The sequence below is a fragment of the Megalops cyprinoides genome, chromosome 20, assembly GCF_013368585.1.
Source record: "Megalops cyprinoides isolate fMegCyp1 chromosome 20, fMegCyp1.pri, whole genome shotgun sequence".
NCBI classification, from domain to species: Eukaryota; Metazoa; Chordata; class Actinopteri; order Elopiformes; family Megalopidae; genus Megalops; species Megalops cyprinoides.
This window is the reverse complement of record NC_050602.1, coordinates 226185-242001: the sequence shown is the minus strand read 5'-3', so window position 1 is coordinate 242001 and position 15817 is coordinate 226185. Positions and strand designations below refer to the sequence as shown.

The window sequence follows — 15817 nt, the reverse complement described above, 5'->3', positions numbered from 1 at the left end:
AACTATAATTTTCTACACTTCATTTCTCCACTTCAAATAAATTCATATTTTGTGCTTAAAGGATTGACAGGAGTGACCCTGACACATGGTAACTAATACCGGTACATATCAGCCAGGCTGAGAGAGGCTAGGTGAGCCAGGCCACGCACCAAGGAAGAAAAACTCACTCTGGTGAGTTGTCACATCACCTGTATTAATGGAACCTGGACTCTCTACAGAGTTGGCTCCAGACCAGCCACAGTGTGACAGTGTCCTGGGAGTGTGTGCTTACAGCACATATATTTTCACTCCTGTTTAGTGACCTGCAGGTGCGCAGGCAGCAACGTGAAAAAAAGACGGTGCAAAAAGATGGAAACCCCCCACAGCAAAGCAACCAAGCCCCAACCATCATCAATCAAGTTTATCACTTATGCAATCGCTTTCTCAGTCCACCAAATTCCCCACAGCTTAGATCTCACCACTTTCAAGTACCTAGGTATTTTTTAGTGGCACTCATCAGAATACTCACCACAGCATACACTACTCTTTAGCTGGCAGGCCATTCTCTGGCAGGCCACACAGAGGGGGCTAAACACAGTCTTGTTTGTATATAAATTATTTGTATTCACACATGCATATACAACATAACATACTTCTACCACTATCAGCCAAGTGGAGTCAATGAAAGGTTCCCAAAGTTCACACAGTCTTTTACTGCAATTTGTTCCAGTTAGCTGAAGCTAGACTGGAGATGAGCTACAAAAGATTCTGAAACAATCAATTGTGAATATCCTATTAGGCTCTTGCATGTTGCTAACCTGCTTCATGCTGTATCATGTGTGTGGTGTACTGTGTGAAACTGCTCTATTTTTGTACATTCCTGTGGAACTGTCCTGCTGTGCTGTCATGCTTTTTGGCCAGGATGTCACTGCAAATGAGAACTGGTTCTCCACTGGACTTTCTGGTTAAAGAGCAGTTAAATCAATAAAATAAAAAAAAACATTCTTTATTGAATGCCTTTTTCAGTAGGCAGAACTTCATCAGAGTGATGACAAAGGTCTTCTAACAGAAGCATACCTTATGTATTTTTACAAAAAGTCATCTCTGTATGCGTTAATGACGAGCACGTGGTGGTACGTGCCACTGTCACACGGACACTTGCCTCATGCGGTAATGCAGCTTGATGGAGGTGCCCTCGTCGATTTGGAAAGCATGACTGGGGGGGTACCAGATGTCCCTGCTCTCATCATACAGGGCGAACAGGTTGTGACAGAGAGGAGAAATAGCTTGGAAGAGAGAGCAAAAGTTGGACACCCATTAACGTTCATGCAGCAATATCCTAAGCTTGTGGCAAAATATCATAATGTTGTAAATTATTATAAATAACATCACTGTTATTATGATTCCTATGTCATCCCAGGCTATAAAGGCCTTGTGTGTTGGGGTGTTGCTTACAGCATTTCTTGGCTGCCTCTGTGCACAGCTCCTCGGCTGAGTAGCTGCCCCTCAGGTACTCCAGAGGGGGTGGATCTGGCAGGTATAAGTGGATCTCCAGGCCCCGTGGTGCAGGGGGAATTGCGCTCCCCCCTCTCCTCGGTCTCCTCATCTTCACGCACAGTTGGCGTCCTAGTTCCATTGCAGTGATTCGTGGCATCCAGGCTCTGAGGAAGAAGGAGTGTGACTATGGGTGACAGAAGAAGTCAAAATCCACCTAATTTTTGCCAGTAATGACCAACACTGGCCTACACCTGATCCATGCGGCAGACACCTGCTGATGCTGTCAGGGTTAAGTGCTTTACCCTAGTTCCACAGCTGTCTCTCAGCCAGGAATCGAACCAGCAATATTCAGGTGAGACACTCGGGTCTCATTAAACATTAAACTAAGTTTTGTGCTCTGCAAATTCTATGAAATAAATTAACCTTGCTGTAACAAAAGCTGCATTAAAAGCTGGAAATTCCCTGTACAATCATATGAGTAGGTTATACAAAGATAAGATATTATGTCCTTTACTTTAAGTTAGCAAGGGGAGCATGCACTGTCTACTCTAGGGCATTTGACAGGCAGCCTCCCTCTAAAGCATTTAATACAGCAGCCGATGGGAAGAGGTGTCCAAATCTCACTAAATATTCTCCACAACCACAAACTATAGACTCCAACTCCCATCACTGCCTCCATAGCATTTTTAAACACCTTGAGCTCAAAGCTAAAACCCAGAGCTCACGTTCCCCCACACAGGGGAAAAAAACTAGCCAATATAGCGGTTGAGACAGACCTATTCATGCAACTCTGTTCCTGCTTTCACAGTTGTGTTGCACTGACAAGAACTGTTAATTTAAGATGTTTGTGCTTCTGCTATGAAATCTACCTGCTACCTGAAATCAAATCTGAGTATTCTGTTACGTAAAAAAAAGGAAACACTTTTACTTTGGCTCTCAAAAAAGGCCCTCAAAATTCTGGTTGGTGGTGTGACTGTCTGGAATATATTTCCTCAATTGTAATATATGGAAACTGTGCTCAGAAACTTTGGTTTTTAATTATCTGTTCTATGCAAATTATGCACATTCTTATTTCTATATAGTAAATATGAAGATCTCTCAGGAGGCCGCACTGTTGAGGAGTGTTCTGCCAATGCAATTCATCAGTAGCCTTCAATTCTGGTATAGTGCTTGTGAAGACATGACTGTCATCCTACACTGGAAAATATTAAAGATATAAAACAACAATTCCTTGTAGCTAAATGACTAAAAAATTCTTAAGAAGTTAACAATAGCCTATATCATTCTAACACTTTTGTTAGCTATATTGTCCTGTTTTTGTTACTTAGGCTATGTTTTTGTTTTTTTTCACAAATAAAGATGTGTATGTACATCATACCCCAACAATCCCCAATAACCTCTGGGGGAAACTTACTAGGCCTGCATGATGTGAGGAAAATCTGCGATGTGATAACATTGTTCAGTATTGCGATGACGATATGACTTACGTTAAACAAATATTGAAGTGTCCATATTAGCTATACAGTTCCTATGTCTTTCTGCTTTAATGGGTACACTGCTAAGTACATAGACCCCAAACATTGAATAGCCTATGCCCATTGAATAAAGGAATTAATTATTTCGAACATGCTTTTATTGAACAAATTGCACAGGAATACCCAACCAATTAAACAGAACATTAATTTAAATAACACATTATAACTATAAGAAAATTAAAGTTTAATTTCCCCTGCTCCCTTTAAAATATTTTCTTCTAAACCAGAGGTGCCCAAATTCTTTCCTATGAAGGGCCAAAAATTAATCTGGATGGATGTGAAATTACATTACGTTAAACTATTATATTTTATAGAAAATTAACATTCTAAATCTAAAATAAAATTTCAAAATAATAAAATTATTATAACATTACTCTTTAATCTGCTTAATAGTAATTTTATTAATTTGCAGAGATGATTGTCAAAAACATAAAACATCCATATGCTTCTTTTTGGGAGCATAAAAACATATTTAAAAGGAATGACACCTTTCTGACAGAAAGTGCATGCAACTCAAGGTGCTTTAGAAAATTAAGTTGAAGACAGCTGTATTGTCCACCTTTGTAATCGAGTGGAAATTGGACTTCAACAAATATAAACACATAGTGCCAACACTGAATAACAAATAACAAATAACAAAAATACTGGATATTAAGTTATTGAGCAACGAGTAAGTTACACATCATCACAAAATGCCCCCATATGGTAGCTATGAGCCACAATATCAAAACAAAAATGAGCTTCTCATTCACAGGGTGACTCGGAAGGATTTGGTAATTTCATTTTATAGTTGGCTAACTAATAACACCAACAACAGCTTATTGGTCAGAAATACAACAGAATCCGCTAACCCAGACTGCCAGGTTTGGCATAATTATTTTTCCTAATTGGTAGTGATTTCACACTGACTTGTGTGACTGAAATGGCAATGGTTTGGTTTCCTTACTGAGATCTCAAACTTTAAATAAAACATGCACTTTAGCCATCAATTTCAACACCTGTTCCTGCGCAGAATTAGCCACGGATTGTTTCCACGGTTATCAGTTTATTGTAAGTAAACACTTGGCAGAGTGGTGCTTTAGTGCTTTTTCCAAAGCGAACCTTGTTGGGAATCGGTTTTGATAGCGTGTAACATGATTTCAGCTTTTTATGTGACGTCACTTGAAATCAGACTGGCAACCCTGTCGAAAAGGCCGACTGTAGTTTATCACAAAGACATGCTTCTTTAGTGCATTTTATTTCCTATTTAACCAGTGCTCGCTACGCCCCTGCCCCTTTCCACTCATTGGTGGAACATCGGTTTTAAGGGGCGCGGCATCTTACCCAGAAGAACACGGCGGTGGGAGCGCATAGCTCATGGTGGGCCAAAATAAAGGGAGCGAAATTGGGCAGCCCTGTGATAGGTCAAATGTTCGCATGCTGAGCGTGAATGCATGGCGCGTGTAAATAAAATGATTTTTCTTATTCATCACGTTTCAGGCAGTCTTTTGTGGTGTGTTTATCGCGCATGTTCATATCACGATGACGATGAAAATGCGATTTATCGGTCAGCACTAAAACTTACAGTTTGCTTTCAGGTAGAACACACACATGCTTGTGCCCTTCAATAAAACCAGGAAGAAATATTAATCCAGAGTCCCACCTATTAATTTGGCAAATCAATCAACAGTGTTGACGTCTAGTTTTTAAAACATGCTGCTTTTGAGTGGCTCAGACAGTATGAGCGCACCCTACAGCTCAAGACACCGCAATTTAAAAGGCTGGGTTGTGTTATAGCCAGCAATGGCCAGGGGTCAGCAATGGCAGAAGATAACTGGTCTTATGTTGCCTAGAGTCCCCTCGTGGCAGCTTTACACATTTATACCTTATCATACAACCTGCCACATTTTGCTCAAAACTTAACAATCATTAACTTCCATTTTCATACACAAATTTACAAACAGTCCCAATATTAGTTGTTTTACCTTTTTCCTCCAAAGAAGAAAGGGCTGTATATGATCAAAACACTGTTCCATACGACAACTGTTCTGAGGTCCTGCTAAAAATATCTGTGTACTGTATGACTCAACATTGCTGGTAAAGCTCAAGGGGTTTTGATGTTGCTCATCAATATTGCAAGCATTAACCCAGCTACAGTCTGAAGATGCACTCAATTCCTTCCCCTAGCTCTCGATGAAAGGAAAAAACCCATCTACTCCTTAACAGAAAGAAGAGGAAGACAAGAAGAAAAGTATATCCAATTTGAATTGTTTTGTCTATCTAAAAAGCAGAAATAACTGAGAGGAACACATTGGCTTGCACTTCCTTTCAACTAAGATAACACCACAGATCTAATTATGGATGTTCTGTTTTAGACCACACCCCCTTAAAGAACATTCATAATTACAGTACATTATGGCATTTAGCAGATGCCCTTATCCAGAGCAACCTACATAAGCTACAATGTTTTTACATGTTACCCATTTACACAGCTGGATATTTTAGTGAGGCAACTCTGGTTTAAGTACCTTGCCCAAGGGTACAACAGCAGTGCCCCAGCTGGGAACCAAACCAGCAACCTTTTTGGTGACAAGTCCTCCTCTTTACCATGCTACACTGCTGTCCCCAGGTTTTCATTCAGCAATAACCATTCCTCAAAAAAACCTCAAGGGCTACAATACTACTACTGCACAAAGCTCATAATCAGCCAGCAAATCAGAACACTTGAAGATTCAACAATGCCAGAGAAAGTGTTTTCAATGTGATGTGCAACACACTGACCAACTGGTCTACATATAAAAAGTCTGTGGTAATACTGCAGAAAGGATGCACTACTCTCAAAGTGCCACTACATCCTGTGTCACACATACGAAGGACCTCTGTATTCATTTCTTTAATACTTGTGTCCAAGAGTAACTTTAACAGTTTACATTTTCATAAATCTGGACATTTTACTGATTGAATTCAGAGTTCAACTTCACAACAGCAGGGTCCCACCCAACACTGGAGCATGCAACCTTCTCCTTGCTGGTCCAGTTTACAAGCCATGGCTTCATGCTGCAGTAACAGGAAGAGCAACATTATGTTATGGAGATTTCACTATATTTTTTTCTTTTGTAAATATGTTCTGACCTAAAACCATAAGCCAAGACTTTCTAAGTATGTGCATGCACATGCTGTTATTCATGCTGATTTGTGAGCTGCCGTTGTGCCATGAGTCTCTCGTATTTTAAAATGATGATGACCAGCAGACACACTACAGAATACAGGCTTACCACTACAATGACAAATGCAACTTAACATAACCATCATCATCATCACTGTCACAACCGTCAACATCAGCAAAAACAACTGTTGTCCTTGAGACAACATGATAGCTTACATCACCAATCTGTTAACTCATTTCCATGTATAGGGTGAACAGAGATCAGCTTTGGAAAAGGCATCGGAGGGTTAATCCATGGATTAAAAATCTCTATTGGTAGGTCCCTATTTCCAGGAATATTTATCCAGCCAATGTTTGTGAACAGTATGTTATTTAGGCTACCTACTAACAGTACAGCTTATCTGCATTGAAAGTAAAATTTCTGGGTTCGATGTAGCCTTCACTTTTCTTTTTCCACTGCAGAGCTGGAACAAGGCTGTACCAACCACTGCCAAAGCTGACTGACCTGATACAGCTGCTTTTCCACTGCACTACCAACAACCAGAGCTGTAGCATGTGGCATCACTCTGAATTGCTAGTGCTTTCTAGAGGGAGAACAATGCCTAGATGGCATTTGCAGTCCAAATCAGCAGCTTTCTCCCCCAAAAGAACTCAACTACCATCCATGACTCAACTGCAAACATACTCAGGATAATTAGCACATTCCAACCTCACATGTATTTATGTATGTAAATCCCTGCAGCAACCAATAAAGTATGCCCATAGCATGCATCTTAAAGTTGCTCTCAAATGCAGTAACACTGTAAATGCCAGGACCCTTAAGTACAGTAATAAATGACATAATCTTATGTGGAGGAAAGATTCATGGGAACAACAGATGAAACAAATACAATTCCCAACATGCCTCTGTACCATGTGCAAATCTCAAGTGTAGGGTACTTTTCCATTTCCTTTCGAATCATTAGGCAACAGCTACTAACAGAGGGGTTAATTGAGCTCAAATCGTTTTATGTTTAATCTGATAATTCAGGAATAGAAGAATGAGATCCATGTATGATGGTGATTAATATATATCATTTAAACCTTTAGATCATTAAACATTTACAAATGCCAGTAAAGAAATGAGATTTTGATCCATTATTTCATTTTTAAAAACAAAATGGATATGAATAGCATAACGCAAAACTAAAATTGCTGCATATCCAAGTTTTGATTGGTTTTAATTGCACATGGGTTAACTTTATTTCACATTAAGAATAAAACATATGTTAAAGGCTTCAGTGATGATGAATTTGGATTTTTGCAACTAGTTTTATCTGCAATCAGTGTGCAAACTTTATCTGGTGGGTGGGTCTCTTTGTCTCTCTCTTTCAGTGGTGTAATTTCATCTCTTTCAGTAAATGTTAGATAAAGCACCACAGACTTCTCCAGGTTGAACTAAGCCAGACAGCTTGGTTCCAGCTTTACCATGGCGTGCTGTTTTCATCTTCACCCATTCAATTTTTTATAGGTTTTATGTAGACTATTTATCACTTACAATAACCTGCATTTCAGACGGCTTGTATTAGACACATGATGATAAATACACAATTCTTATAAAACAGGACTAATATCAACCCTCCATTTTGTACCTTCTATTGATTTTTAGACAGTTTCATCTAGAGGTGTACCCTGTCATCTTTTAAAAATGCATTACACAGGAATTCGCAAACACCTCAATGTAAGTTAACAAGTGCTTAAATAATCCTCTTTGTACAGAGAGGAGCGATCTTCCCCTAGAACCTCACCACAGACACCGCTTCTTTTTTGCAAGCGATGCCATTTTGTTCCTTCAAAAACATAAAATACTTTCAAAAATCCACCCCAGGTATAGAGACGAAACATGATACAGCTGCGCATATCGGACGAACTTGTGCAACAAACATTCAAACTTTATTCTCATTCCTCAAAACTACTGCTCATTAAACCATACCAACAGCATGTAAAATGGTTTCATTTTGACGAACGTGAACGCGTTTGTGTTGCGAATCATTAAATGTGGCATAACAGTTTCAATTTCTTTAATTTACTCCTTTCCAAACGATAACTCTGTAGTGAATATTTTCAAGTTCAAAGAATGATATCAAACTCCGTTCCGTGCACTCCAAATTTAATTTTTTTAGTTTTTACTCAGTTACATGTGGAGACCTAATTAAAGTTATTTTGTAGCCTACTGACCACAGTAGTAGCAACTGCCGTAACCATCGCATTAATTATCGCAGGAGTAAATATGGCACGAATATGGGGCTATTATTACAAGTGGTGCTATTAGCGGAAATAAATAGCTAAACAAAACGAATTATCTTCGTCCTGAAAAGTTGTCATCATTACGTTTAACAAACATGACGCATTTCTTGAAACAAACACAATCACGGTGGTCAGTTGGAAGTAGGGCTTCCCCTACTAACTGACATAATCAAGAAATGCTTTACTCTTATGTACGTGATTCAGTAAGTAAGACGTGATTTTAACGGAAAAGAAGTCTGACCAAAATGGCATCGCCTATACAGTGGAACTGTGCTTGCAGCACACACAAACTGCGACTGCTTTACGTGAAACTCATCTTAACTTGAGTCTGACCCGCTCATCTCGTGTTTTTCGTCTTTCTATAATAATAATGACAGTATTAATAATACATAATAATAATGATGATGATGATGATGATGATGATGATAATAATAATAATAATAATAATATTTTATTATTATTATTATTATAACAACAACAACAACAACAATATCATTAGTCACCAGTTGTACTATTATTCCCATTCATTTTACCACGATTGAACTGAATCTTTAAGCAGTCTTTATGAGAAAAAGCAATCACCTTGTCAGACCAGAAACCTATCCTGGATTATGAACAGCATGCCTCCAAGACAAACTATTTCAGTAATTTCCGCACTGTAGCTACACTATTTAACAACTAACTACACTGTCATGGAATGTTACAACAGTGTCCACTTCCTTATTACCCAATTCAACATTAACAACTACTAAAAATCAAATGTGAGGAGTGGGCTATAATTTCATTCAATTCTTTTACTTTACAAAGTGCCATCGCTCTCCAGCTAGCTAGCTAGCCAGCTAATCGTCTTTTACCACTTCCTACTATAGCCTTCAAACAAGGATTTTTCACCTGCGTTGACGGGACCGAATATTGTTTAATATTTTTAATCCATTCACCTCTTAAATATATATAGTATATCTACATGGCTACGTTAAAGTTGTGTAAAACAATGTGGCACTAAAATATCAATCTTGACAAAGACTGTTAACTAGCTATAGTAATCAATATGTAGCTAATGCAACTCACCTACTTCCGTATCTTTACATCCGTCGACAAATTCTCACAAATCCCCTCGCTTATTTCACACGAGGATAATTTTGATCAAGGCAGCGAAAATGTAATATCTCACTGAAGTAACAACGAAAAAGGTTTAACCGTCAACAGTCTAGAGTTGAAACGGCAAGTCTCTGACTCCGCCGACCCTTCCTGTCAAGACACGTCTGGATTCCCGAAAGCCGTGTCTGTAAGGCTGCACTCACACAGCACCCCATTGGTTATTTGGCCTTTCAGTCTTGCGGTGCCAGTTACATGTTAACCCTGATGTCAACGAAACAACTCTCTCCCACTGCAGTGAAGCACAATATCAATATTTTACCCATGGGTTGCTATATTTATGTTTCAGATTCCAGCAGTACATTTCAATGAATTTATAGCCAGCTTTAACGTTACTTGTGATTGATGTACAGGTCAGATATTGACGCTGGTTGATGAACATGTCATAACCATGCATACACATTAATACTAACGTTTTCATGCAGGGTCAATATTCATGAGATCGTATATTTGTAAGATTTTGTTTTAAAATCTGAATATGCCATCTAACCTAATATCCCAATAGCTGCAGATTCTACATACCTTGTTGTATTACTGTAGGCCTTTTCTTAAATTAGGACATTCAAGAAGAGATCCGTATGTATAGTTAACATTCTGTAGTTAGCTACTTCATTACACGTTACTATATGTATCAATACAATATCACTTGAAATTTAGCACTAATGTTGAAAGGTTTTTAATTGTATTAATTCAGGAGCTCTGTCTTTTGTGTTTTGTGAAGAATTTTTAGTTGATATGGCAACCCACCAAGGATGGATATGCTGTATTTTCCACCCCAGAGTCTGAATGTTACCATCTGCATCAAATGAGTGATGTAAATGTGTAAACAATTGCATTTTAAAATTTTCTGTTTGTTCTTTATAATCACATTGTCCAATTTTCAACAAGCACATCTGTGTACTCTTTTCTTGAACTGAATAGTTTGCAGGTCCATGTACCGTTCACAGTATCATACATTTTACATCTGAAAGTTGAGTACGGCATAAAATTATTGATAGTTTTTTCAAATTATTTTTAGAAAAAAAAGACTTTAACAATAAGTAGTAAAATATAAATGGCTTGATGACTTTTTTATTATTTTGATACGATCCTTTTATTGAAGGTAGACTATATAATATCAAGTTGAAGCTACATTGTAACTGAAAAATATGCCAGGTTACAGTAGAAACAGTCTTTCAGATTCATGTGGAGGACAGCAATCCATCAATTGTTTTAACAACTAAATAAGGATTAAGGCAACTAATGTGGCAAAATACAGATAAAAAAATAAATAATGTGTGTGTGCAACATCAGTTACACATTTTATTCTCACATATACAGAGATTGCTCTTGAACAATCTCTATGCTCTTGAACAATCCAGGATCATGCAGTGTAGTAATGTAACTTCAGTTTTAAAAATTACTTACACATCTTGGATATCTCAACACATTGCATTTCATTTAGCTCTACACATGAACGTCCATGTGATTGATGTCATAAAGCAACGCTGACTGAAATGGGCTCATGCAGACCGTTGGCTCCTGTACAGTCAAGAGCAGGGAGGGACTTCCCGTCCTTTGCTTCTGATGCATCACCAACACGACACTGCCAGAAACTGTGGGCAGCAATTTCCCACGAAATCTGTTATGTGTTGTGTGGTGCATTATGATGTGATGTGATGTGGTCTGGCAACTTATAATGAATCTAAGTACTAAGCTTGCTTTAGCACATCTCACCATACATAAATTTAGCATAATAGACCCTCTTTGTTGTAGGCTATGTCGTTTGCTGTTACTACTAATAGGCTACATCATCAATAACAATAAACAAAAATATTAATTTTGTCTTATGTTTAATACTAGTGACAGTTTTTGCATGTGTGTTTTATAAATAAATCTATATTAAGATATTACAGCTGCCTTCACATTTAATCCATACACTTGCATCACCATAATCATCACCCATACACCATTCATTCTTCACCTTTTCTCAAAAAAATAGCCTACCATAATATGTAGCTAATCCAACAATGATTTACATTTTATCCACTAGTATAATTATTCAATGTAACATAGCCTACATGTGTGCCATTTTATTCATCTTTTCATTCAGTAGAGATAAACCTGGATATAAACACAAATATTTCACATTTTTCATAATAAAAATATTTTTTTTTACTTTTCTGATAAATTAATCCCCCTGGATGAATTATGTAAAATCAATAACCTTAAAAAAGAAACTACAAAAGCATTTACTTAAAAACATGATTAAGTTATTAAAAGAAACTAGCTGAAATGTGGTTAAGAGCTCTTTCCATGAGTGCAACATAGCCAAACTTGAAACAAGAGGTAAATTGCTGGAATGGGACCCTCACAGATGACATAACTTTTCCTTTAGGATGTGCTTGTTAAGCAAACACCCTTACAGTGCCTTACATATACATTTACACAGGTAAGCATTTACTGAAGCAGGTCAGGCCAATCAGCATGTCCAGGGGTACAACGTTAGCCCTTGATTTATTCATTTGGCAGATGCTTTTATCCAAAGCGACTTACAAGTGAGGTACAGTACAACATCCAGCCACCTTTGGGTTACAAGACCTGCATTTCATACATTAATATATGTCATATTTACATGACTGTAAAACTGTTAGTAGCCTTTTCCCTTCCAGCCCACATGAAAACACATTGAGCATTCCTCTAATCTTACAATCATCTGCAGAAAAAAAATCAGCCACACCAGTATAAATCAGCTTTCTTCTTTTTCACCATATCTTTGGAATCACCGATTTTACACCAAGCACACCTCACTTGCATAGGAGTGCCAAAATCTGAAGTGTGATGATCCCACAAATGACTGCAAGTCCCACAGTGCATCATAGTAGAGCAAACAAGAAATGAAAGATGGACACACCTTCACCAATGTCATATGAGTAAAACACAGACACCTGATCAGTTGCTAGAAGGAGCTAATGAGAGGTACAAAGGAAGGACCCTTGCCGATGTCACCCTCCCAAACCCAGCTATACAAAGCCACCTCTGTTCCGCCACTGCGGAATGTCAGTTTTATACCTGAGAAGGAGTAGATGTCTACATAGTTAGTGCTCTAGTTAGACTAGACTCTTCTTTTAGGTGCCAAGATGGTTGCCATCCTTCAGTTATCACAGTACTGTACCTTTAAGATGGACAGCATCAGCACTGTGATAACTGAACCAGGGCAGCCTGCCATAAGGAGCATTGCTTCTGGTCCTCCATGTTCAGGGTGACAGGTAACCACCTTTCTGTTTGGGGGTGGGGTCTTCACAAGGGGTGGAGTCAAGGCTGTGAGGGGAACCAAGTCTGATGATCAAAGGATCACTTACACAATGAGTGGCACCAATTACTGCAATACCTCCAACATCAAACTAATTCCAGCATTAACTTTTATAACTAGATAAACATAATCAAGAATGTCAAAATTAAATCACAATTTAGGTGCAAACAGTTGAAACAGCTTAGCTTGAAAACTTGTTGATAAATAAGTGTTATGAGATGAAAAAATCAGGGGATACTAGGGCAAACAAAATACAGCAGCATTACTTAAACTGTAACAAGAGATGATGGCAAGTAATTAGTTAATGGGTACTTTTTATGTTGGTGAACTGTTCATGGCACAACCCAGGAGCTTAAGAAGAGGAGGAGTGAGATTTAGAAATATGGGATCAAAGAGATGGAAGACAGGCTGCCTGTGGAGAATATAGTCATAAGGAAAAAGAAGCATTAGCAAGCACAAACAGAACTGAGCATCACATGACAGACATCAGCAAGAGACAAAACAAAATTACAGCAAATGCAAAATCTCCTGTTATTTGAAGGTGGTCTATGACTGACCATGGAAAGACCACTCTTTATAAACCTGGAAATTATGATACCATGTTAAAATTCCACAGAGATTACATGATTAAACTGTCCAGTTTAGGGAACCACATCACTCTAAATGTAACAACAGTTACTGCAAGAATGCCAGCATTATTTTTACTGGATATTTCTAATAAAAAATACAGTATCCATAGTAGACCGCTATGTGGTTTATGTGGACACCACTGTTTGACAGCACTCTTACTTTTAATTTTTGTATTTAACTCTATCCATGCAGAATTTTTACGTTTTCCTGATTCCCAAATATCATAAAGCAATTTATTAAAAACTGAAGGGCGTAATAATAATGCAGAGTTTCCACATACCGCACAGTGCTTACGTCAGACTTGTTGTGGTTTTAAAGTGACTCCACCCTCAGCGCTGGTTATTCTCCAGTAGTCCAGTCGCGTCGCCTGTTGCAGAAGCCTCCTCCCCTTGTCGCCCCGCCCTCCGCACTCGCTCACTCCTCATGTAAACAACTCCGATTGTTGCGTTTGCCATAACAGTTCCAATGGGGGATCGTTGCCAAAGCCTAACTAGTGAATTACAACACATGTCCAGTGTTGGAATGACGGGGCAACAGCTACCCTATATCATATTGATCGCATCATTCCCTAAATTTTGCCTGCCCGCAAACGGGTGTGCATATTATGTAAGAATACACATGCTTTGGAATGGAAAGAAAAAGAAAAACCAGAAACGAAAGCACATCCACATAGGAAAGCAGCAGGCTTTGGGCTTTGCCGAAGAACAGTTAAAATAGTTACGAAGTGGCATTTCTATTCTTTTAATCGTTAAACGTGCATAGCTACACTGCCTGCCGTTATTATCTTAACGTTACATGCATTAACATAAATGTTTGCCCAACTTTCGGTGAAGTAATCTGATGCTTGTTTGGTACTCCGTGCCATTTTTAGCAAACTACCTTTATCATATACCCACCCCTATATACGGAGCTGGCTATATTGCAGTAGATTTGTAGGCTACGTTTTACTTTTATGCAGCCAGCAGCTAACGCCCAGCGCCGTACACACCCCTTTCATAGCAAAACAAACCTCATGTTCAGTACTGAGGTTTACTAGGCGATATAACGTATATCTATATCTTATCCGCTCTTTTATCGGAGACATTTGAGCGTCACTTACCCGCAAAATTCCCCTTTCTTCTCCTTGTTTACAGAAATATCTTTAATGACGCAGCAAGACCACATTGAACAACGTGATTGTCGCCATTTTTTGTTATTAAAATCTCTTGTTAGCCATGTGACAAAATAAAGCAAGCTTCCGGGTGCAAAGACTTAAGTCTCCTCTTCTGATTCTAATTTCGATAATGAACATGCTTGTTTTTAAAAGTCAAAAGTTTAACTCTGATGTTCGGTACAGAGTTGACTATGTGCCGCTATCACTGTCTTGGCCCTTACTACTTAGCAAAGAGTGCAGATTCAGTGGCAGTGGTAATGTTCGAGAATGTTTCAGCCAGCAAGCCAGTGTGTGCCCTGCGTGGCCATGGCGTTGACAACTCAGGAGATGCCTATGGATATTGTGCATGGACACATCAAAAATAACACTTTCTTTCCCCTCTCAAAATATGCTGAATTTTATAGATTGTGCAAGCTCTGTATTGACTGAGGATTTTGAAAGATAATTTGTTGGTGTGTTGGTCAGTTATAATGACATTACCTGTGAGGAATGTTCAAACGTTGTGTGCAATACGTATTATCTAATGAGAATTATTACCAGTTACTCAGGACCAGATTTTTTTTTTGCCTTAGCTATCCAAAAAATGACCCAACATTGTTGCATATCTGGGTTTCAAGTAAACATAGTAAGAACATGGACTCAGGTTCCATTAACACAAAACTTAAACATTTTTGTGCTCCAATCGTCACTTTCCCTCGTGACATTACATTTCAGATCAACTCTTTAGTTGGACCACAGGGCATTTTAGATGATTCACTTTTTGAAGCCACAGAAGAGGCTTAAAGCTAAAATAGTCCCATTATCTGGTTAGATTAATCAAATAGAAAAGATCACTACACTCAAATCAAGTAAAGGGAGTTTTCATCTGAGGAGCTGCCCCATGTTACTCAGATTACTAAGAAATGACTGCACGTGCCCATATATCAAACAAACTTTGCAGAAACTTGAAAGAAAATAGTGCTCCACCAAATTGCAGGTCTCTCTCCTGGCTTGGAAAGAAAGTCTTCTAAGCTACAAGCATGCCCCCACAGCTGCCAGATCTGTATATTTTTCTACCCTAATAGAGAAAAGGACAATCCCAGGTATTTGTTCAGCTCTGTTGCCAGACTAACTAAGAGCTCTGCATCAGCCAACCCCTGCATTCC

General features: G+C 38.5%; 1 protein-coding gene across 5 annotated transcripts in view; it reads right to left on the bottom strand.

Annotated features, from left to right (window-relative positions):
- The window catches only part of LOC118795261 (tyrosine-protein kinase JAK1-like), a 46931-nt gene extending 31996 nt beyond the window's left edge, over positions 1 to 14935 (bottom strand). For 2 of the 5 annotated variants that reach the window (XM_036553621.1, XM_036553625.1), the window contains exons 1-3: positions 9511 to 9711; positions 1435 to 1640; positions 1142 to 1265 (exon numbers count right to left, since the gene is read on the bottom strand). In XM_036553621.1, coding sequence (XP_036409514.1) covers positions 1142 to 1265; positions 1435 to 1633 — 323 coding nt within the window. In that variant the 5' untranslated portion in view covers positions 1634 to 1640; positions 9511 to 9711. Of the gene's footprint in view, positions 1 to 1141; positions 1266 to 1434; positions 1641 to 9510; positions 9712 to 13799; positions 14010 to 14618 lie in introns of those variants that run through there. The other 3 variants (XM_036553623.1, XM_036553624.1, XM_036553622.1) reach the window with 3 other exon arrangements.
- Between the last annotated feature and the right edge of the window lie 882 nt (positions 14936 to 15817).